Source organism: Rhincodon typus, chromosome 34 (genome assembly GCF_021869965.1).
Source record: "Rhincodon typus isolate 14 chromosome 34, sRhiTyp1.1, whole genome shotgun sequence".
In the NCBI taxonomy this organism is placed as follows: Eukaryota; Metazoa; Chordata; class Chondrichthyes; order Orectolobiformes; family Rhincodontidae; genus Rhincodon; species Rhincodon typus.
Window position 1 is genome coordinate 20424846 of NC_063365.1, and position 24662 is coordinate 20449507.

The following is a 24662-nucleotide window of genomic DNA, read 5'->3' on the forward strand; positions in this document are numbered from 1 at the left end:
AGGTGTTTGTAAATTGGTGGCTCCAGGCAGCATGTAAGCAGTGTAAAATGTTTGGAGTTTTATTTTACAACTTGACATTTTGAAGTGTGATGAATCCATAGGTGCAAGATGTTAAAATTAGCACCATTTCTGTGTGAGCTTTTAAGCATATATATTAAATTTACCGCAGCAAATACACCATTAGTGCAGGAGTTCACTCTATTAATTTAACACTTGTTGTTGAAGTTAGTTAGTATAATACAGGCATTTATTTGTATAGTACCAACTTAAAAAGCTACCCCATCAGTTTAAAAATGCAGTGATATTTTCTGTCAATTTGATTAAGAATATTTGCCTCTGCATGGACCTGCATATGAATTGGGAGCGGGCTAAGTCATTTGCCACTGGAGCCTGTTCCATTCAGTAAGGTGACAAGAATGGGCATGAGATGAACCCTGAGGCAGAGTCAGCATCAGCCAAAGGAGCTGGCACGATGAGGACCCTTAGACAGGGAGTCAGTAGGACCTAGAGCAGTGGGTGAGGAGAGGAGCTGAGACAGGGAGTTCCCTGGAGGAACAGGCAAAGTGAGGAGCCAGAAACAGATAGAAAGCATCACCTAGAGAAGGAGAAGGTGAGCTGAGGACCCCTAGATAGGCAGTCAGCATAAGGACCCCATGGCAGCCAGTCAGAGACCGAGCTCAATTCATTGAAGCTGATTTGGAACTAGTATTTGCTCTGCTACAGAGAGAGGATCTTGCTGTTTAATGAGTCACTGATTCATGTTTTTCCAATTGTTTTCTATCCCTAAACTTTAACACAGTATACAAATTTTTGATAAAATTATCGAAACATGTAAAAGGCAATGTAAGCAGTAAATAATATAACTAAGTCGTTATCGTTCATTCAGGATGGCAATTTAATTGATGCGTCAAGTTTGCAGTATATGGGAGCTCCTGCATATCACTGTGATACAGGACTAACATGTTTGCAGCAAGTGTTTGAAATTTTGGCTCCAAGTTTGAGCTAAAGGCTTAACTATAGACTCTGCGATGCATCAGGGAGGAGGAGAGTTACTTGGATTTTTTTCTACCAGGAGGCAGTTGCACTACTTAGAATAGGGTCCACCGATATGGTCAGTGGTCAAGGATAAGAAGGAGTGACTGTGGGTGAAACAAGTAGGTGAACCCCAGAGGGCAGGAGTGTCAGCCTCTGCAGTTTTCCTGTAGGTTTGAGGTTACTCAGCCTGTTTGGATGACAGGAGAGAGGAGCTGGAGGTGATTGAGCAGATTGACCACAGCACCGTGACACAAGTGATGGAGGGACCACGAAAGGTGTAGTAGATGATAGTGTGCCGAACAGGATTGATGCCACTCTCTGCAGCAAAGAGTGAGAGTCCAGAGAGTTGTGTTGCCTCTGCAGTGATGTTATTCAGGACATGGAATCACAGAATAGTTTCAGTGTAGAAGCGGACCATTTGGCTCATTGTGCCTACACCGGTTCTATTACCTAGTCCTGATTTCCTGTCTTTTCCCCATATCCCTGCATACCATTTCTATCCGAATGATCATTCCAATGTGCCTCTTAACTGCCTCAATTGAACCTGCTTCCACCACAATTCTAGGCAGTGCTTTACAGACTCTAACTACATTCTGTGTGTAAAAGTTTTTCTCCCTGGCTTTCCTTGCATAAAACTTTAAATCTATGCCATTTTGTTATTTCTTCTTTTTACGAGCAGGAACAACCTCCCAATCTATCAAGCCTGCTCATGTCAAATCTCCTAAGCCTTCTTGGGGCTGGTCAGGATTGAAAAGAAACTTGTTGTGGATGTGGGAGAATCCAGTAGTTGTGGTCCATGTAAAATGTAAAGTCACCACAGTCCCATGAGACTTTGAGGCTGCTTTCTCATTAGAGGGAAACAAGTTAGATACCAATGACATTGGCAGAATTAGGAAAGAGTTTCTGCATAGAAAATGTGAGTAGCTACAAGTTTCTTAGAAAGCAGGCTAGAGATCAAGTAAATTGAGTTTATTTCATGAAGTATGACAGGATTAATTAATGATCTCAGAGTTCAGGTACAGTAGGAGCAACCACAATATGATTGATTCTAAACTTCCAGTTTGCAAGGGAGAAGACTGGGACTTAGAAGAGTATTTTAACCTAAGAAGGGACAACTTTGTGGGTATAAAAGCTGAAGTGAAGTGCCATACTAGACTATGGGATAGACAAATAGAGACACTGTGACAAAAATTTAAGAGGATATTTCAGTAAACTCAGAATGTGTGTATTCTTATTATAAAGAAAAATTCAAAGGGAAGACCTGCCATCTGTGGTGAACTAAAGAAATTAGTGAAAGCATCAAACTTAAGGAAATGGAATATAACTGCAGAAAGATGAATGGCAGTTTAGATTATTGGTTAGAATATTAAAAAAATGGAGAGAATGACTGAAAGATTAATCAGAAGGCAGAAATTAGAATATTAGAGGAATCTGGTTAGAAGTGTAAAAGTGAATGTCAAAAGTTTCTATAGGTATTTAAAAAGGAAAAGAGTAAGTAAAGTGAGTATTTGTTCTCTAACTAATGTGAATGCGGAGCTAATAGTAAATAATGATGAACTGGTAGATTAAATGATCCAATAGTTTGCTTATGTCTTCAGTATAAAGGATATAAAACACATTTTAGTAATAGCAGTAAATCAGAAGGAGGAACTTGGTGAAATTGCAATCATGAGGGAAGTGGTACTAAGCAAACCAACCGAGCATCAGGCTGACAAGTCTCTGGCTCTGATGGACTTCATCTAGGATCTTAAAATAGTAAATTTGTGTCTGTTAGCTTTGCAAAATTTCTTAGATTCAGGAAAGGATCCATTGGACTGGAAAGTAGCAAACATAACTCTTGTATTTAATAAGGGAGACAGGCAGAAAACTGGAAACTACAGGCTAGTTGGCATGGTGTCTGTTGGTGAGGAAGATGTTAGAATAAATCATTAAAGAGATTGTAGCTGCATACTGAAAAGCTCAAGATAATTGTGAAGAGTCAATATGGTTTAATCAAGTTCAACCAATTTATAGGAGTTCTTTGAAGAAGTAACATGCACTGTGGATAAATGGGAGTCTGTAGATATACCATACTTGAATTTCCAGAAAGCATTTGCTAAGGTGCTACATCAAAGGTTATTGCAGAAAATAAAAGCATATGGTGGAACATATTAGCATGGATAGAAGATTGCCTGGAAAAAAGCCAAGTGTGTGCTAAATGAGCCTTTGTCTGATTGGCAGAGTATGATTCATGGAGCCTTGCTGTGGTCTGTGCTGAGTCTTCAACTTCTCACAATTTACATCAATGTCTTAGACAAGGAGAGCAAAGGCATGGTTGCTAATTTGTAGACAACACCAAGAAAGGTAGGAAAGTCTGTTGTGAAGAAAACAAGGGGGAGTTGCAGATGGATAGATAGTAAACAAAAATCTGGCAGACTGAGTATAAAGGAATGAGTGGGTTCTCTTGCTGGACTTGTTTCCACTGGAGTTTGAAGAGGGAGAGGTGACTTAATTAAGTGTATAAGACCCTGAATCATCTTGACAAGGTGGAAATGGAAAGGTTGTTTCCTTTTGTGGGTCAGTCCAGAACTAGGTGGCACTGATTTTAAAATTGGACGTTACCCTTTCAGGACAGAGGTGAGAGGAACTTTTACGTCTTGGAGAGATGTGTGACTTTGGAATTCTCTGCTTCAGAAGGCAGTGAAGTCTGTATCACTGAATATTTTTTAGTCTGAGGTGGATAGTTTCTTAGGCAGGTGAATTATGGGTTATCAGTCATAGATGTGAATGTGGAATTTGAAATGCACAGTTAGCCATGATCTCATCATTGAATGGTGGACCAGGCTCAAGGGGCTAAGTTGTTCTGAGGAAGGGTCACCAGACCCAAAACATTAACTCTGATTTTTTTTCTTCACAGATGCTGCCAGACCTGTTGAGCTTCTGTTTTTGTTCCTGATTTATAGCACCCGCAGTTCTTTCGGTTTTTATCAAGGGGCTAAATGTTCTGCTTCTGTTCATATTTTGTATATTCTTATGCAAGATCATGGCTGATTTGATTATAACTTCACCTCCATGTTCTTGTCTATGCTGATAAATGTTCACCTCCACTTCCCTTTTGTTCGTCAAAAATTGATCTACCTCTGCCTTAAAAATATTTAAAGACTTTGTTTCCACTGCCTTCTGTGAGAGGGAGTTTGATAGGCACTCAGCTCTCTTGAGAAAAAAGCTTTGCTTGACCCTGTCTTAAATGCCAGATGTCTTATTTGTAAAGAGTGCCTCCTTGTTCTAGGTTCTCCCACAAGATGTTAACGTCCTGTTCACGTTCACCCTGTCAAGACCCCTCAGGATCTTGTGTTTCATTCAAGTTGCCTCTTACTCTTCTGAACTCCAGTGGATACAAGTGTAATGTGTCCAGCCTTTCTTCATAAGAGAACACTGTCATTGCAGATATTAGTCTGGTTAGCCTTTGAACTGCTTTCAATGCAATTACTTAATTCCGTACATAAGGAGAACAATATTGACCATATTACTCCAGTTGTGGTCTCACCAGTGTTCTGTTCAACTGAAGCACAACTTCCCTAATTTTGTATTCAATCCTCCTGTAATAAACATTGACATTCTATGAGCTTCTGAGCTACTTGCTTTACTTGTATACTAACATTTTTCTACTCATGCGCTCGGATACTCGGATCCCTCTGCAATCTCTCCCCATTTAGGTAATATTCAAAATGAGATGAAATGATTTGCATTGAGAACATGCTGGAGGTTCTATGAGTGACAGTGAACTTCTATCACAGCATCCTACTGTTCTCCCAGATGAGAGAAACTCTCAATAACAATTCTTCCTTTCCTTGTTTTCAGGTCATGGAATATGAGAACCGAATTCGTGCTTACTCCACTCCAGACAAAATCTTCAGATACTTTGCCACATTGAAGATTATCAATGAGAATGGAGATTCCGAAGTGTTCATGACACCCCAAGATTTTGTGCGGTCGATCACACCAAATGAAAAGCAACCGGAGAGTGAGTGAGAAATTGTAATGCAGTTAGTATTAAAGTTAGGTAATTAACTTTGTAGTTAAATGTTCTCCCTGGACTGTATGACTCTGTGGTTATAAAGTTAGTTTGCCATCCAGTCTGCAGGGATCAAATTCTATCTTTGACATTAGCACTCAGGGTACAGGTTGCTGCCCCTGGATGGGGAAGAAACTGACAACTGTCAGTGGTTGTAGGAAGAAGTTAAAAGTATCTTTCCCTGCACTAATCCATCATTCGATTCACAGTGTAGGCTGTGTATTTTTCTTGTTGTCTGGACTTCACATAGAACATAGAACAGTACAGCACAGTACAGGCCCTTCGGCCCACGATGTTGTGCCAAACTTTTACCCTAATCCTAAGGTCTATCTAACCTCCACCCCTACCTTATACTATCATCCATATGCCTATCTAATCGCCGCTTAAATGCCCTTAATGAGGCCGACTCCACTACCCACTCCCTCAATGCATTCCAAGCCCCGACCACTCGGAGTAAAGAACCTACCTCTGACATTTCCCCTATATCTACCTCCATTCACTTTAAAACTATGCTCCCTCGTAATAGCTACCTCCACCCTAGGAAAAAGTCTCTGGCTATCCACTTTATCTATACCTCTGATCATTTTGTACACCTCTATCAAGTCAACTCTTATCCTTCATGGTGCGCCAAATGGAAAATTATACAAATCACAACCAGTTAACGAACATATCAACATGGGAATTAGGAGCAGGAATAGGAAATTCAGTCTATTGAGCCTGCCCTGCAGTTTGTTTGATGTCATTATGGCTGATCTGATTCTTGCCTTAACTTTACTTTTCTGTCCACCACCTACACCCTTGTCAATTAAGGATCTATCTAACTCTCTTAAAATTATTCCAACCCAGCCTCCACTGCTCTCTGAAGAAAAGCACTCCACAGACTAAACTCTCTGAGATAAAAAGCTCCCCGTCCTTTTGTTATAAGGGAGACCCCTTGTTTTTAAACTGTGTACCCGAGTTCGTCTTTCTCAGAATGGGAAATCAATCTTTCAGCATCCACCTTATCAGTTTCCCTCAGCAGATCTTATATGTTTCAATAAGATCGCCGGTCACTCTTCTAAAATCCAGTGAATATAGACCAATTTTTTCATGAAAAGTTAATATTTTATTCTCTGAAAATTGGTCAAGTGAATCTTCTCCAAACTGATTCAAATGCAGTCCTATCCTTTCTTAAATAAGGAGAGAAAAACTGTATACGCTACTACAGATGTGACCTCAGAAATGCCTTTTACAACTCTACCAAAACTTACATTTTCTTATATTCATTCCTGTTGCAGATGGATCTGATAAAATAGATAAGAGGAAACCAATGGATGGGGTACATTTGATTTTTGGAAGGCTTTTGATAAGATCTGACAAACTCATAAGTAAAATTAGATCACATAGGGTTGGAGGTAATACACTAGCATGGACTGAAAACTGATTAAAGGACAGAAAACAGAGTGGAAATAGGAATTCTCAGGTTTGCAGTTGTGACTAGTGGTACTGCAGTGATCAGTGCTTAGGCCACAGCTATTCACAATTTGCATCAATGATTTGTTTGTGGGTACCAAATGTATCATTTCAAAGTTTACTGATAAGGCAAAACTAAGTGAGAATGCGAGCTATGAGGAGAAGGTATGACCATGCTGTGACTTAGAGGCGTGTTTTGTCCTTTATTTTTATGAAGAGATTATTATGCTATTAAGACGGATGCTGAGCGGTCTACTCAAAGACAATAAAGTAAACAGCTTGTGAGGCTGTTTTGTTTTAAAGTTTGAACAATTGAAGCGCCTTGATTGGGTGGGGTCACGCTCCTACAGAACCAGGATATTTAGGTTTAGCTTTCTGCAGTTGCTGGGGTCTTGAAGCCGGATGTGGAAACTCTTATTCCTCTCTGTTACAGCTAAAAGTTGGGGTTCTCTTTGTGCTGCTAGAATTACATGTAAGGCAATCTATTTCACTGAATTTGCAAAGGATGTGTTAATGGGATGTTACTACATTGGAACAGTTAATTGGTAGTAGTTTATATATATTATTTTGTTAACAATTTCAATAGAATTACAGTTAAGCCACTTTTATTTTTATTTTGTGTGTATTTTAACTTTAGTGTAAAAATAAGGTGTGTTTTGCTTAAAGTCGAGTAGTTTGACCAATCAAATTGCATCTGGATTGCAACACCTTACATTTATCTTTAAAATAAGAAAAAAGTTAGGGTGTAGACTATCTTCTTAATACATTTTGAAGGGGTTTGGTCTGGTCCATAAAAAAGGAAAGAAGGCTTCAAGGGGATTTAAATGTGCTAAGTGAGTGGGCAAGAACATGGCAGATGAAATATGGTGTGAGAAAATGTGAAGTTATCCACTTCGGTTGAAATAACAGAAATCCCAGAGTGTTAGTATCCAAAGGGACCTGGGTGTCCTTGTTCACGTATCACCGAAAATTAACATGCAGGTGCAGCAAGCAAATAGGAAGACAAATGGCATGTTGCCCTTTAGTGCATGAGGATTTGAGTACAGGAGTAAATGACTTTCTGCAATTGTATACGGTTTTGGTGAAATTGCACCGGATATACTTGTCAGAGAGAGTGAGTAACAAAGGTCCATCAGACTGATGCCTGGGATAGCAGGATTTTCCTATGAGGAAAGATTGAGGAGACTGGAATGAGAGGTGACCTCTTGAAACATACAAAATTCTAACAGGGTGCAATGGGTGGCTGCAGGAAGGATATTTCCCGTGGTCTAGAGCAAGGGACACTCAGAACAAGAGGACTTTTTGCGCTGGATCATAAGAGGTTGAAGGGTGACCTTATAGAGGTATATAAAATCACGAGGGCCATAGATAATGTGAATTTCAAAGATTTTTTCCCCCTAAGGAGTTCAAAACTAGGAGGCATATTTTTGAGGTGAGAGGAGAAAGTTTTAAAAAGGACATGAGGGGCAACTTGTTTTACACAGAGTAGTTAGTATGCGGAAAGAACTACCAGAGGAAGTGGTGGATGCAGGTACAGTTACAACCTTTTTAAAAGACATTTGGATAAGTACATGAAAAGGAAAGGTTTGGAGAGATATGGGCCAAATGCAGGCAGATAGGACTAGTTTAGTTTGGGAACAGGTCAGCGTGAACTAGTTGGACCAAAGGGTCGATTTCCATGCCAGTGACTCTATGACTCTGTAAGAGACCGGCCATCTAGGACTGAGATGAGGAGGAGATGGTGGTAAGTCTTTGGAATTCTCTACCCAAGAAGGCCGTCAAGGCTTAGCCCGTGAATTTACTGAAAACAGAGAGCAACAGATTTGTGGATAATAAAGATATTAAGGTACGGAGGGATTCCTAAAGAAAATGGTGTTGAGATAAAATAATCAGCCATGATCTTGTTAAACAGGCTTGAGGGGCAGAATGGCTTCTCCTGCTGCTATTTCCCATGTTCACTTGCAATGAATACCACCATTCCATTTGCCTTCTGAGTGAAGCAGAAATCGCCATAGTTCCAGGGGACAATAGAATGCTATTTCATTGTAGAGAGATAGCTACTGGTCACCAACCTCCCTCAAGTGAGGGTTGAGTTTGAGAAGGTAGGGCATTCGTTATGACCTCAGCTAATACTGTAATTGAACCCGCTGACTCTGCATGACAAACCAACAGTCTAACCAGCTGAGAACTACATGACCCCCAAAAATATTGGACGTTGAACGGCTCCCATACGATTCAAACTTGCAACCTCCTGTTCTGTAGGCAGATGTATTATTGTTGCACCACAAGGCTACTCATTGTTGCACCTGCATACACTAGCTTCTTGTGATCATGTAGCAGGACACCCAGATCTCTCTGTGCATGGAATTCTGCAGTTTTTTCTCCAGTTAAATAATACTTTTTTTGCCAAATTGGACAAGTTTACATTTTCCTATCTTATACTCTATCTGTTAATTTTTGCCCACATGCTTAACCTATTCATACCCCTTTACAGACTCCTTATTTCTTCTTTTCAACTTTCTCTCCTATCTATCTTTGCGTCACCAGAAAATTTAGCTATCAAACATTTGGTGCCTCCATCTAAATCATTGACATGACAAATAGTTGACGAACCAGCAGTGATCCCTCTAGCTCTTCCACCAGTTACAGCTTGCCAACTCCAAATGATCCATTTATCCTTGCTCGTCATTTAAACGTAAGTCTTCACCTGTCATTCGCTTATAATGCAGCAATAGGTAGTCTCCTTTTGCACATTAATGACTGTGAAGGTGGGAGATAGGTACCTCCCATCTACAGATTAATGAGTTGCTTTAAATTACAACAAATCCTATTTTTGCAACAACAAATAAATGCCTTTAAACCTCTGTCTTTGGTCACGAGAGAGTAAGCTTCAATTTCTTCAGTCAAGTATACTGAAATGGAAAATTGCATCTCACTACTTTTGCCTAGCAATTGAAATCCAGTTTAGTATGGAAATGTAACAAAAACAGAAGTTGCTGTAACAGCTTAGCAGGCCTGGCAATGACTGTGAAGAGAGTCTGAGGAAGGGTCACTGGACCTGAAATGTTAACTCTGATTTATCTTCACAGATGCGCTCAGACCTGCTGAGCTTTTCCAGCAACTTCTGTTTTTGCTTCTGATTTACAGCATCCGCAGGTCTTTCAGTTTTCATTTAGTACAGAGATGTGTTCAGTTACTCTCATGCTATATCCTGGGGTGTTAGTCAGCAGGTAAATGTTGTTTTATATCTTCTGCAGAATTGCTTTTTATTCTGGTAGCAGAATACAAATTATTCAAATAATTTCATATGCCTTTATACTAATGAATATTGAGTGAAATAAATTTTATTTGTAAGAGTAATTATCAAAAGGGCTCTGATCATCAACAAATCTTGGAACTTTGCCATCACTTTGGTTTTTTATCGAGGAATTTTGAGAAATCCTGGCTTACTGCCAGCTTTTGACTTAAATTTGGCTTGTGTCAGCTTTAAACATCAGGTAAGCAGTTGTAGTTAGTTCAGTAAATATCCTGTTTATTGTCAATGGATAGCTTAGTGTCTGGAGCACAGTTTTGATGGTGCTAAGGTGGAGTTTTATTTACACCTGTCACTTTTGCAGTTAAGTATCTCATTTTTTTCTGCAACTCATCCAGGACTTAACTGCCCACATCCTGTCCCATACCTGGTCTCTGACCCCACTGACATTCCAGCCCCCAGTGGTCTTGCTGAGAGTTTACTCCACCCTATATCTGCAGGCAATTGCAACCTTGTCTCCCACTTCACACATGTCTCTTCTTAATCTGAATTGTTGTTCATCATTGCTGAAAGATTCAGCTCAGTCTTTGTTTGCTTAACAACATTAAGGCATGGTAATTTTAAGACACACTACCCCACTTTGTTGCCAGAAAGCATTGTGCATTGCATGACATAACCCCGCTATCTTCAAAACAGCGCATCATCTAACATACCCTAAGCAATGCTTTTAACAGGACCTTGTAGTAACATATGTTTCTAGATTGTCAAGTTGGAACTAGTTGCATTTGTACTTTTCAAAATTATTTGTTGAAAAGTGAAATGGTTTGAAATGAGCTTTAAATCTGAATTATGTCTCCAGCACACTGTGATCAGCTTAGCATCTGAATGAGTAAATCAGCACTAAGCTGTTAGAGAATGGTGCGGTGATGTCCAATCATGACCCAGTCTTTCTCTTTTTCAGATCAGGGTTTGGACCAATTCATAGTGAAACGATATGATGGAAAGGTTAGTAGCACCATATTTTGCATGTTATGTAGTTGTCACACACATGGTTGATTCTAACTTCTTGGAGATTAAAAAAAAGAGCCAGGACACTACGCTGACCTAATGTGCATTTTGTTTTGGGTAGGACAACATGATTGGTGATGAATTATCTTGAGGTTTTCTTACAGTACCTTGTGCATGATCTCTGTGCGATACGTAGTAGATGAGGCCTCACAGTGATCAGCTAAATGTTCATTTCTGAAGTAACTAGTTGGGCTTCTAACCTTCTGTTTATTTGATATAACTAACACTGTTTCTCCAATAGATGAAATTCCTCATTGCATCACTTAGTGCAGACTGTATCACAGCCTTTCAGATTCTGGGTTGCGCAGCACAGGAACAGTTTAAGTTCCATTCTTCTGCAATCATGATCTCAGCTGTTACGCACTGGAAGGCATCTGAACATACAGCTAGTAGCAAGCCTGAATGCAAGTTTCCCACTCCATATTATCATGTTAAATTCAACGGCATGATTGAGACTACCAAAAAGTGAAATTTAGGATCAAGAATGTGGTGCACCAAATTACAATTTAACCATTTTGTTTCTCACCTTCAGTAAATATCAAGTAGATGTTCTCAAAAATTGTACTTTTTTTTATTTCCTGATGATACAGGATTCAATTAAGCATTTAATAAACAACTAAAACACTGCAGAAGTTGGAAAAGGACAGGAGATGAATTTGTGGAGCTGTTTTCAGTTCTGCAACAAAGTCAGCAAATTATTGAATTATTCTTTCCCACCTGAAATCCTTGAGGTTGCAGAATTTCCTCCGTTACAAACGTTGCCCCCCTAGGCTTTTTAATTTTAGAATCTGGATAGAAAATACTGTTAATTTTCCACATCTTTTCTCTTGTATTGACTCTTTACTGGAATTAAAGGAGCAATTATCCCTTTCCTGAAAGTGGTAAGAAGGACAGTTAATTGGGTGAAAGGCCCTGGAGAGAAATCACCCCTTTGCTGTCTTTGTAATTAAGTGCTGGGCAAGAAGGGCGCTTGGTGATCACGTTGACTTGCCACTAATTAAATGATCAATTAACTTCCACATAAGGATTTTAACTTGCCACTGGCCTGACTTTCCACCAGGCAAGAAGAGGCTAGTTCCGCAATTGGGAAACCACAGCAACTCACCTGCTAGGTTGAGAGTCTCAATTTTACCCAGCCTGGGGCCAGTCAGGGGCAGGGATTGAGGCAAAGAGGTAGCCATTGAAGAGCATCCCTTATACTTGCCTAAAACTACCACATGACCTCTACTCCATGGATAAATGCCCTGCTTCTTGCTGTTGGAATCCCTAAAGACCAGGTCTCTAGTGATGATCTCCGCCTCTTAGATGCTTCTTCTGACAAGGTGGGACTTCAGTATTGAGACCTGTGATTCGCCAAGAAGCTCACCGGTCAGCTTTCACCGAGTTGAGGCTTGATCCGGTGAACTTTCTTATTGAAAGGGGCAGGCAGGCAGTTGTGCTGAAAACACCTGCCTCCATTCTTGGTGCTTGGAGAACTGAGTCTTGTCCAGAATCTTCTGTCTGTCAAATGCCCACTAATTGGTCACTATGAGAGAATAGAAACCTGTAAAGTAATAGATTGTTTGGGTCCCTGTTTCTGACTTTGAATCTATGTCACCCCTGACAGCTCCTTTTTACGTATGAGTGAACAGTTTAATCGTGCAAAATAAAGTCTAGGAACAATCAGTATCCTCGCATAGAATCCATCAGCAAAGGTCACTGTGTGCAGCAGGAACTTTGCATTCTATAAACCCTGTGAGCCAAGTCCAGCCCTGAGATCCAAGTTATCTATGCAGCTGAGATAAGCTAACTCAGAACAGACTGAGGATGGAACTTAGAACCTTCCTGGTCTCTGCAGTCAACAAAGTATCTATGAATCACCTTTTCTGCCCATGTAATAGTAAATCTGTGCATCAAGTATTTGATGACAACCGGTTGAAAATGGAGAAACGATTTTGAAAATAATTATTTGCACCTCAATTATGCAACACTAATATGCAGCCATCAGATCTTACCAACACACTTTATTTTAAAACAAGTTGACTTTTGTTGCAAAATGCTGACTTGTCAAATTGATGTTTATTTTCTGACTGGCATTATTCAATTAATGCTGGCACTGAATTCCTTTCTTTAACAAATATTTAACATGTTTGTTCTAAGTTGATTGTTGAGCATTTTTTTTAGGAGCAACAGCAGTTAAGTTGTAGATTCCCTTGGGGTTTTTCCTGTGGGTACTATAATTTATCTATGTACATTGTTAATGTGTACATCACAAATGAATTTTCCCCACCAGCACATTCATGTATTTGTTGTGCCCAGCATTGTCGTACACACACAACTTGATGATGGATGTATTGTAACTGCCTAATATTTTATCCTTAGGAAACAGATGAACTGCTCTTTCTTTTTTTTTTGTAGCGTTGAAGTCTTTTTATATTCTCTGTACATTCATAAGGCAGCGTCACAGGAACTTCTGTATTGACATAATGCCGTGTTTATTCTCTGTGCAGGAAAACTCCCAGTCGGTGTGTTCATACTCTTTCCAAGTTTTCAAAATGTATTTTGATAAACGCTCAAGGAAAAATTTCCTCCAAGATTTCTATGCTGAATATTTTAATGGAGAATTAGCAAAATTCAATACTTAACATTGCACAGGATTTTTTTGAACCAATTATAAAAAAAACTCAATAGTTCTTGGTGAGATAAACATTGAAGGACCCCATTGTAAAGAATTAAAGCTAGAGATTTGTAATGACAAACCCTAATGTTAAACAAGATAAAAGAAGTGCAAGTATAAAATGGGAAACCAGCTTTATTGTGAAGCACACATTTCCGGTAAGAATAAACATGATCAGAAAAGAACTTTAATTTTGATTTGCCTCATTAGCTGCATTCATGAAGGACACAACTTGTACAAATTACTCGATTGCCCTAATAACCGATCTGTTTCAGGAATGTTCTTTAGGAAAAGCAAAATGTTGCCACCCCTACCCAGCCCTGGTCTAAAAGTGACTCTCAACAGTTTTGTCTGCACCCTGAGTTCGTCTTCAGATTTTCTTTGTCTCACTATCTAGTTTGACTTTAAACACGTCTTTCAGTACTTTTTCTGTTCATGCTGCCTCCTCGAAGTTCAATCTCCTGTTTGCTGCCAGTATCCTCAATACCTCATTAATTTTCTGTAAAAACCCAAGTCAAACTCAAACTTGAATGCTGCTCTTATTGCTGAAGAAATGCTTTCAACCTTGTCCTAGCCACCCTCCCACAATACTGTTTCCTGATCTATCTCACCTTCATTTTATTAATTTCCCAAGCTGTTTCGGTTGTTTGAAAAACATCAATGTGAGATGCTGTAATTTTGCAAAAGATTGCAGTTCTAGTTGAGTATTGCAAGCTCGCTTTTTTTTTGTTGTGCTGTGGTCTTATAACTGTGTTCTGTCAGTACAATTGTATTGCAATCTCATTAGCCTCTCCGTTACCCTTGGGGTTGACTGAAATCTAGCAGTCCTGTTTTTTTTACCTACAGGTGGATTGCAATTTAATTGCGGTTTAACTTTATCCTTACAGGTGTGTTGTAGTTTCACTGTGGCTGTTTTTTTTCCTACAGATGTGTTGCAGTCTTCGTATGGCTGTTGTTTCTCTGAAGGTATACCGCAGTCTTATTGCTGTTTTTCTATGGGTGTAATGCAGTCTATTAGACTGTACAACACTTAATAGAGAACTGTAAAAATAACAATAGATCTGCAATAAAGCACACTTGCGCATGTCCTTGGGTCATTTCTGCAGGTGTAATATCTAATTCTGAAAGATTCTCTGGATAGGAAAGTTGTGGGTGATGCATTTTAACGAAGCAACATCTTGCCTATTGTCTGCACTACAATACTAAAATGTTTTGACTCTGTTGTGATATTTTTTGTAAACATTTTGTGAGTCTTTGTGTGTTTGGTCTGCCAAAGTTTTAACATTGTCAGCTTACTAGAACAGAAGCCTAACTATCCCAACCAAGCTGCTGTTGCCTGAAATGTTGATGTAGCCATTAACTGTTTCTTCTTGTCTGTCTGCTATGTTGCTTATAATCATTCAATGCAGCATTCTGTATTTTGTGATGTAACCAGACCCCCATTTTCTTCCCTTCTCACCACATTCTGAACCACACTCCCACTCGTCAGGATTTCTGGCAGGTATGAGGTGTGTGAGCATGTGCATAACCCAGTATGCACTTCAGTGTTTACCATGCTCTCCTCTGCAGGACCTCTCCTTCCCCATATCCCTGACTGGACTGTCCCAGCATGCTATGTTGCAAGTGCCTGAGATACCAGGAAAGACTGATCAATTGAATTGAAATTCATTTTATTTTTATACCGATCTTCATTATGAATGTATATTGCAGGAATTCTAATTACCACTGTGCTCAACACCATGGTTCAGTGTTTCCAAATGTTATCTGCACATGGTAAATCTTTTTAATGGAAAATTTGAGATGGGATGGAATGCATATGGCAAATGTGCTGTTACGAAAATGAGAAATAACTTGAATTCACATAGTACTTCATCTCGTCGCTTGGAAACCTCCCAAGGAGTTACTTAGTTTGTGTCATTCCCTTCAATATGCATGTAATCGCAGTCATTTATACAGCGTAAGCCCGCACAGACAGCAGTGAGGTGATGCATTGAGAAATCCATCAGGAAATGCTGGAAATACTCAGAGGTTAGGCAGCATCTTTGAAGATAGAAACAGAGTTTGTATTTCAGGCCTGTGAACTTTCATCAAAACTGGAATGTGTTACAGAACCAGCAGGTCTTTTATCAAGTCCTGAAAAATATTAAGGAAAGGAAGAAGGAACAGGATGAAAAGCTAGAAATAAGAATAGAAAATGCTGGAGAAACTCAATTGGTCTGGTAGCATCTGTGGAGAGAAAAACAGGGTAACATTTCAAATCCAAATTGACTCTTCAGAGCTGTGAATGGAGTGACAAAAATGAATGGTGGAGCATGTCAGAAATAAGAGATAATGGATCCAGAGAAGTTGTAAATTACAGCAGTTGGTGGTGTCAGCCCAAACGAGACGAGGTGCTGTTTTTGTGGCTCATTGGAATAGTGGAGGAGTTTGAGGACACAGGGTGAGGCACTGAATTAAAATTGCATTATCAGTTAATCTATTTTGGTTGGTTGAGAGAGAATTGTTCACTGGGTAACTGACTGAACTTTCTGCTACTTAAGGTCTCATGTAGGAAGGAGCTAAAGCAGGCAGGGCAAAAACCATTTGTGATTTAATGATTTTGTGGATGTAATTTATTTGAAACAGTTGCAGTAAGCAGAACAAGGTATCGGTTTGTCTGTAATTGCTACTGTGAAAGAAAATGGTACTGCTGCAATGATATATACTGTTGCTACGTTAGTTAATGTAGGAAGCTCTGTCTTGTTGAATTTTTTGACCTGTCCCCATTCACCTTCTGTTCAATTTTTCAGATTTACTGAAGAATTTCACAAACTCCAGTTCAGAGTAATGACAGATTTAGAGAGGATTTTATTTCACATACAATGATAGGAGTTAGGGTCAGCTATGAAAGTTATAGACCTATTCAAGTAACCTCTCCCGAGTCTTGAAGCAACTCTTGAGCAGGAGAAGACTTTTCAGTTTGTCGAGCCTGTTACACCATTCAACTCGATCATGGTTGATCATCCACGTCAGTGCCCCTTGACCTTGATGTTATTAGTATCTAAAAATCTATTGATTTCTGTCTTGAACAGGCTCAACAAATCACCAGCTGAATTTTCTGAATGTGGGAAATTATTAATGACGATAAGCCTTGCCTCTAATTGATTCCTAAACCATGATAAGACCTACTGGGTGGGGGGGATTGTAGCATTCCACTGTTAGGACTTCTCCAAGGGAACAGATGAGAATTTCAAGCATGTATTAGGCTATTTGTTTTGAAAAGACAGTCCATCTGCATCAATCAACATTTCAAAAAACCAGGTTAAGAAATAGTTACAATGATGTTAGCGTGTAATAAGATTAAAGTTTTGGTAAAGATCTGCAGCTCGGGTTGTGGGTGAGGTTGTTGACTTGTTCGCCGAGATGGCTTGCTTTCATTCAGACGTTTCGTCACCATGCTAGGTGACATCATCAGTGGAGCCTCCAACAAAGTGATGTTACTCTACTCCACTTGGAATTTATATAACATGGCCAAAATTATACTTGGGCAGGGCTTGTTTCCACTAAAGTTTAGAAAAGTAAGAGGTGGCTTATTTGAAATGCGTAAGATTGTTAATGTTCCTGATAAGACTATCAGGAGTCGCCATGTGCAATTCACAACACAAACAGAACAGCCATTATTTTATTGAATGGTGGAGCAGGCTCAAGTACCCAAATGGCTTACTTCTGTTCTTCATTCTTGTGACAATGAAATTATATGACTGTGGAAGAGGAGAGATCTGCTTGTGGAAGTAATTGACCTTTAATCAGTCATGGAGATATGTACACTTAAGTTTGTTTTATCTATCTTTGGGGATCAGTGAATATATATACAGACTTTTCCTTGGATTAAATGTATTGATAGAAATTAAGTTAAGTACATTGAACATGAACAGTGAAAGGTTTGTGCACTCTGTGCTCAAGCAAGTCTACCATGTTAATGGATCTTACCTGAGAGGGGCAGAAATGGTTTTTCTTCCAAGTCATTATTTCCTTCTCTATTCCATATTTTACGCAGATCCATAATTTAACAAACAAGCTGCTCCAGGATGTCAGTGAAATCTTTGAAATAAAGATTAACCTATAAATTCCCTGCCAACACTCCCTTGAATCAGTGAAAGGTTGCTATAAAATCATATACTGCAGGTATAAAACTCGAGCACTTTTCCACTTTTTCCTGGAGACCTCAAGATTTAATTAGTGCTCTTCTGAACCTCTATTATTTGCAATGTTACAATTACCAGCAGTAAATAAACCTCTAGATAACTGAAGGAAACTTTTACGTATGTGGAATCTGCAGCTTAGCAATAGAAAACTGTGAAAGATAAAAGCTCATGAATCAGCAGGAGCGACAAAACAGGATATTTTTAATCAAGTGGGAACAATTGATAGCACAGGATGAAAAATTGTGCAGTAATTTCACTTTGTTCATTTTCATACGATAACAAGCACTATTGTGTTTCTGTTTGAGTAATGTCAACTATATATATATGTGTATTAAAAAATTCTACATGGTTAGCTGTAGGTTGCACACTTAGCCATATGCACAGTTTGAATGAATCAAATCCATTCCAACCTGCAGTCCATTGGAGATGAACTTCAAGCCATCAGATCTGTAACTGTGTTCAAAATTCATGACCCAGTTTTAAGGTTGACTATGATTCAAGCACCTTCTTTGGCTGCAGCACCAATAAAGTTAATCACCATAAAAATTATCTCTGTATTAAATCCCCTATGATGAACATTATAAATGAACATTTTCAACTTTAAGTTTGAAGGTATGTAGAATTGTTAACTCTTGACCTTGTGTTTTGTATGCCTGCCATGAATGTTAGGGTTGAAAAATAGATTAGAAAAGGATTGAGTTCACAGAGCTGGTACTTTCTAAGTCTTTTACAGAATGCTTGACAGCTGCAATTATTCTTGAATTTTTGTTCAGGAAACTGGAAATCAGAGCAATGAAGGCACTACTTCCACTGATAATGAGTTTAGGATAAAAAGCAATGTATTTTAATGTTTTAGAGCTAGTAGGAACTGCCGATGCTGTGTTCATCCAGCTCTATATATTTTAATGATTTGCTGTATTAAATGATCATTGGAAAGTATATGTAAATAGTCCAGTATAAATCTGTTTATAATATATAGATGATAGATTTTTCAGACAATATGCTTCATGAGGGAAGTGATAGTGTAATGGTAATGTCACTGGGTAAACTATCCAGAAACCCAAGCAATTGTTCTGAAGATGTGAGTTTGAATTCCAAGTTGGCAGGTGGTGAACTTTGATTCCAATCAAAAAAATGCATCTGGAATTAAAATCTAACTTAGTGGCAACCAAGTCATCGCTGTTGATTACTGTAAAAACCCATCTGCCAACCTTACCTGGTCTGGCTGATATTCACTCCAGACCGAAAGCAATGTGGTTGGCTCCGAAGTACCCTCTGAGCATTTATGAATGAGCAGCAAATGCTGGCCTACCCAATGATTCCCTCATACGATGAATGAATTTTTTAAAAATCTAGCATCATTTGCTACAAAAGCGCCAAATCATCTTGTTGCATTTGGTTTGTATAAAATAGCTTTCAGAAATACTGAGCAACCAGTAATTTAAATCCGTTAATTCTCTGTATTTGCATACCGCTTGCTAATTATACCCACCTCTGAAATTGGGGCTTGTACTTAATAGTACAGGTGCCTTTTCATTGACAAAATTTAAACTTCTGAAATGCTATGCAATTTTTCTGGCCTGAAAAGGGAACAATTGAGGCTCGTTGCTGCAGATTGTCAATTGCTATTAGAGATTAAAAATGTTAAAATTATTATTTTCTTGCTTTTTCATTTTGTATCATTAATCAATATTTTTCCCCTGATTTTAACTCTTATTCATCTATTTCCTTCTCTGCTGGTCCTCAATTTATTTCTCATTCCTTAAATGTTGTTAGTTAAGGAGTAATTGTACACCTAGGTCCCTGATATGGCAATATTCTCAGCTTGTACTTCAAGCAACTTGCAGGAAAAAATCTTTTGAACAGTAGACTAAGAGAAAAAGTCTTTAATGAACAGCAGATCATGAGATGTCCCACTCCAATAGATTATTGAGGCAATATTTATTTTCATGAAGTCATATCATGAAGTCCGAACAGTTTCTGATGGTTCATCTGCACCTATCACTGAACTCTGCCATTGTTCCTGATTTCTGCTAATCTAGTGCAGAGCGCTGTTATCCATCTGCAAATTATGTATTCAATTGACACCTGTCAACATTGTGAAACATTGACCATCTGCATGGGCAGGAACGGTTCCTGCTACTTCACCATTTTCTTCCCCCTTTCCCCTTTCCTCCTCCTTCCTCCCTCTCCTCCCTCCATGCTCTGTTTTATCTCCCTTCAATTCAGTTTTCTTCATCTTATTTCCATGCATCTCCCATTCCCAGGAGAATACCTAGAAACTTCATTCCAGGCACCTGCCGATGTTACTTACAACCAGCTGGACTTGGAAATGTCAAGTGACCGAGATGTATTTTCTCAGTGCTTGCCATTTCTTTGCAATTTCATGACCGAGAACAGAGCTCATTGCTGTGAATCCATATACCCTGTCAATCTGTGTGCTGCAGCATCTTGTGTTCCAATACTAATAGTCTAAATTTCTCTTTGTTAGGCTAAGTCTTCTCTACTGTGGTAGAACTATGGCATCAGAGTTGCTGTGACAACATACACCTCTGCACATTCAAGTCTGGAACTAATGACAGTAATGGTAGAGTCCTTTCTTTCTGTCACAGGGAGGTGATGGCCTAGTGGTATTATCGGTAGGCTGTTAATCCAGAGACCCAGGTCACATTCTGGGTACCCAGTATTGAATCCCGCCACGGCAGATGGTGAGTTCAATAAAATATCTGGAATTAAGAATCTAATGATAACCGTGAATCCATTGCCGATTGTCAGGAAAAACCCATCTGGTTCACTAATGTGCTTTAGGGAAGGAAACTGCCACGCTTAACCTGCTCTGGCCTACATGTGACTCCAGACCCACAGCAATGTGGTTGACTCTCAACTGCTCTCTGGGCAATTAGGGATGGGAAATAAATGCTACCTAGCCAGCGACGCCTTCATCCTGTGAATGAATAAAGAGAAAAACACATACTTGATGAGGAATCTCTGGAGCTGTCACCACCTCCCATTGGTGTGTGTTGGAAGGATTTGCAGATATCAACCTGTTCGGCCCCACAATGAATGCATCTCCCCTGGGAATTACATCCTGGGGTAGAACTCTAACCTGGGGCTTCTGTTTCAGAGGCATGGATGCTGCCCCCTGTGCAGCAAGACCTCCCAGCTCTGTTTACATTGGTGGAAAATTGAAATTATAGTCTTCGCAGCTTTAAACGTATTGAGCCTCTTGGTCAATAAAATATTTATGAATAATTGAAGCAGAAAATTACTCTACAGGTCTGGAAGCATCTGTGGAGAGAGAAAAACAGAGCTAACCTTTTGGGTCAGTAGCCTTTCATCAGAACTGCTGAGTATCCATTAATGATTTCTTAGTGTCAGGAATTGAATTATTTAATATGTTTCATTTAGGAAATGAATAGAATAGCAGTCTTTTTCTTCAAAGATATTGAATGGATTTGCTTTTCCTTTAAGAGAGCTTTATCACTTTGCTTGTTTTTGAAATTATCTCTTATTGCATAGTTAAATGTTACATGAAATGTTGATTCATGAGGTTGTCTATTTCCAGTCAACTGTCTGGCAACAACGTAAGGTGTGAAACTCGTGCTGTAACATGAAAGCATCAAATGCTTATTGTTTGCACTGACAACAAAAAATGCTGGAGATCACAGCGGCTCCAGCAACATGTGGAGAGAGAGAGAGAGCGCAAGCTAACATCTCAAATCAGCACCTGCAGTAATTTGCTCCTACTTATTGTTTGGAGTTAGGTGTGTTTGTGGTTTGATATCAGGGGAGGATGTGATATGCAAACAGTTAATGTTAAAATGCCAGGCAGTTGCATATGAAAGCATAGTTTGCTATCACAGAAAAATACCTCTTTACTTGTTTTATTCCTGAGTATTATTGCTGTAGGATTGGTGTGAATTCACCTGAAAGTGGATAATGTTGGTAGTTTGGAGTTTCCTTATCGTGTCACTCTATTTCTGAAGTTGGTTTTATTTATTTGATTTATATATTTTAATTTTCTTATTTGGAAATTATTCTGATGGGGATGTTATTTTTACTGCATGATAGGGTGGTTTTTTTAAGTTACTGAGTCATTCCAAGAAATTATTAAAAGGACCTGTGCGAGCAATTGGCGATCATGGATACTGTGTAGTTTATGTGTTTTAAAATGCTGCTTTTAGTTTGTAATATAGCTTAGTTTTTTTTGCTAATGTGTGTTATATTTAAGTTTGAACGTACTGAATTAGTGGTCTCAAACTTGGACAGATCTGAACTGGTGAACGGTATTTGTTCAGCATCTGTAGCTTGAATCCAACAAAAGTTTGATCACTTGATTCCAAAGAATATCCGGTAAACATCAGTTATATCTTTGAAAAGGCAGAAAATAAAAGATGCAGGCTTACAAGTTGAAAGAAATGTGGTTCACTTACCAAAGTTGTGATCAGGCTTTTTAACACAAAAAATAATCAGAAAGGCTAATGGAATTTTTGTTTGTAAAGGAAGTTGCAATATGAAGAAGAGACAGTTTTGCTATAGTTGTACAGATTCTTGATCAGTGGACTTCTGCATTTGTTATTGAGCATGGAATCACCAGAAGAATATATTTCACTTTCAGGAAGTGAAGCGCAGCATCATCAGAATTATATTCAAGTCAAAAGGATCAAATTATGAGGCAAGTTGCGAGAGGGATATTGATAAGTTAAGTAAGTAGGCAAAACATTGGTAAAATGGATGACATTGTGGGAAAATGTGAACTTGTTCATTTTGGAAGGGAGAAAAAAAATCTATTATTTAAATTGAGAAAAGTTGCAGAAAGCTGCAACACAAAGGGACTTGGCGGACTTGTGCACAAAACACAGAAAGCTAGCAGACATGTGCAGCAGGTAATCAGGGAGGGTTACTTCAAGGGGCTTGGAGTATAAGAGTAGGGAGGCCTTGCTGCAACTGGACAATGTGCGAGTGAGAACACATCTGGAGTACTGTGAGCAGTTTTGGTCCCTTTATGTAAGGAAAGACATTGTTTCATTGGAAGTAATTCATAAATGGTTCACTAGGATGATCCCTGGTGTGGAGGGATTGTCTTATGAGCAAAGGCTAAACAGGTTGGGACCCTACTCAGTGGAGTTCAGAAAAATGAGAGGGGTTCTCATTGAAACGTACAGGATTCTTAAGGAGCTTCACTGTGTAATTGGTGAGAGGACTCTCGTGAAAGTCTAGAGCAAGAGGACATAGTCTCTGAATAAAGAGGGCCAATTTAAGACTGAGATGAAGTGTAATTTCTTCTCTGAGGGTTATGAGACTTTGGAACTCCTTGCCACAGAGTGCCGTGGGGTCAGAATCCTTGTGTATATTTAAGGCTGAGATAGATTCTTAAGCAGTCGGGGAATTAAAGTTACAAGAAAGTGGGCATGAGGAATGTTGGATCAGCGATGATCTCCTTGAATGGCGGAGCAGGCTCGAGGGGCAGAAATGCCTCATGTTCCTATTTCTTATGTTCTTAGTGTCTGATTTGGAGAAGCTACATCGACCTAGCTTGTATTCCCTTGAGTTTGGGACATCGAGGAACAATTTAATTGTGGTGTTTAAAATTATTTCAATGGCCTAGATAAAGAAATTGGTTCATATAAAAGCAAAATACTGCAAATGCTAGAAATCTTAAAAAAAAAAAGTGCTGGCAAATTGGGACTAGGTCAGATTGGGATGTCTGGTTGGCACAGATGGGTTGGACCAAAAGGTCTGTGCTGTATGACTCTAAAGAAGTGCTGGAGAAATTCAGAAGGTCTGACAGCATCTATAGAGAGAAAAACAGACTTAAAGGTTTAAGTCCTGTATGATGACTCTTCAGGACTGGAAACTATTTTGTCTGATACAGTGATCCAGAAAAATTAAGGAAACACAATCTTAAAATTTAGAATCAGGTCATTTCAAAGCAAAATCAGAAAGCATCTTATTCCTATCACATCCAAGTTGAAATTTGGACTTTCTATCTAGGTTGGATGATGGATCAGTTGAAATTTGACTTCGTTAATTGAACATATCAAGGAATCTCTAACAAAGGTGATTACATAGACATTAGGTACAGAATTAGCCATGATGTAATAGAGTGCCACAAAGGAGCTGAATGGCTTGCTCCCTTTGCTTATAAATGCAGTATTTTAATTCTCAATTACAATGGAATTTCCCTTTTTTATAACCTCCCTCATTGTTAAGATTCTTTGATAGACAAAGGTAACTGATGTCCCTAAAGCAGTGATCATTGGCACTTTGGCGTGATATTTTGCAGCATTTGGTATGTGAATCTGTCTGCATCAGTCTTTCCTGTTTTAAACATTGCAGTGTTTATTGTGTGTCTGATAGAGCGGCTGTTGCATGTATGTCCCCCCATCCCAGTCCTTTAGCCTCAGCTTGTGCATTATTGTATATTGAAACATGGTCAATTTTACAGTCTACTAAATTGCCATTTCTCGTTATCTTCGCTTATGCTCTGCATCTCCTGCGGTTTGATGCCAGGCCTGTATTTGACATCCCAACAATTTTACAGTTCGTGTCACCATTCTGACTTTTTCTGTTTTATTTTGTAGAAGCTTGCCCATGGACGGGAGAAGTTTGCTGATGAGGACAGCATATTTTACACACTGGGCGAATGTGGGCTGATTTCCTTCTCTGATTACATTTTTCTCACTACTGTTCTGTCCAGTGAGTATTTATTGATGAATTGTGACATATAACTCTCTTAGGAAGAATCTACAAACTGAAGAAATGGATCATTAAAATGTATTTCACATCAGAAGAATCAAAATTGAACATAACTCTTAAAGCTGTCTTTCTCTTAACAATGCAATATTCCATTAACATGATTAGTTTTTTCTTTGAGATTTCCATTCACAAGTCGAAATATTTTGTTTAACTCTTGAATTATTGGCTTGTGATGTTTAATTTTAACACAAGAACAAAAAC

The 24662-nt window shown here is 38.9% G+C and overlaps 1 protein-coding gene across 16 annotated transcripts in view; it reads left to right on the forward strand.

Moving 5' to 3' along the window:
- The window catches only part of micu1 (mitochondrial calcium uptake 1), an 84542-nt gene that overhangs the window by 34432 nt on the left and 25448 nt on the right, over positions 1-24662 (forward strand). For 14 of the 16 annotated variants that reach the window (XM_048616150.1, XM_048616148.1, XM_048616149.1 and 11 more), the window contains 4 exons: positions 4876-5038; positions 10756-10799; positions 14446-14484; positions 24287-24401. In XM_048616150.1, coding sequence (XP_048472107.1) covers positions 4879-5038; positions 10756-10799; positions 14446-14484; positions 24287-24401 — 358 coding nt within the window. In that variant the 5' untranslated portion in view covers positions 4876-4878. The remainder of the gene's footprint in view (positions 1-4875; positions 5039-10755; positions 10800-14445; positions 14485-24286; positions 24402-24662) is intronic. The other 2 variants (XM_048616147.1, XM_048616146.1) reach the window with 1 other exon arrangement.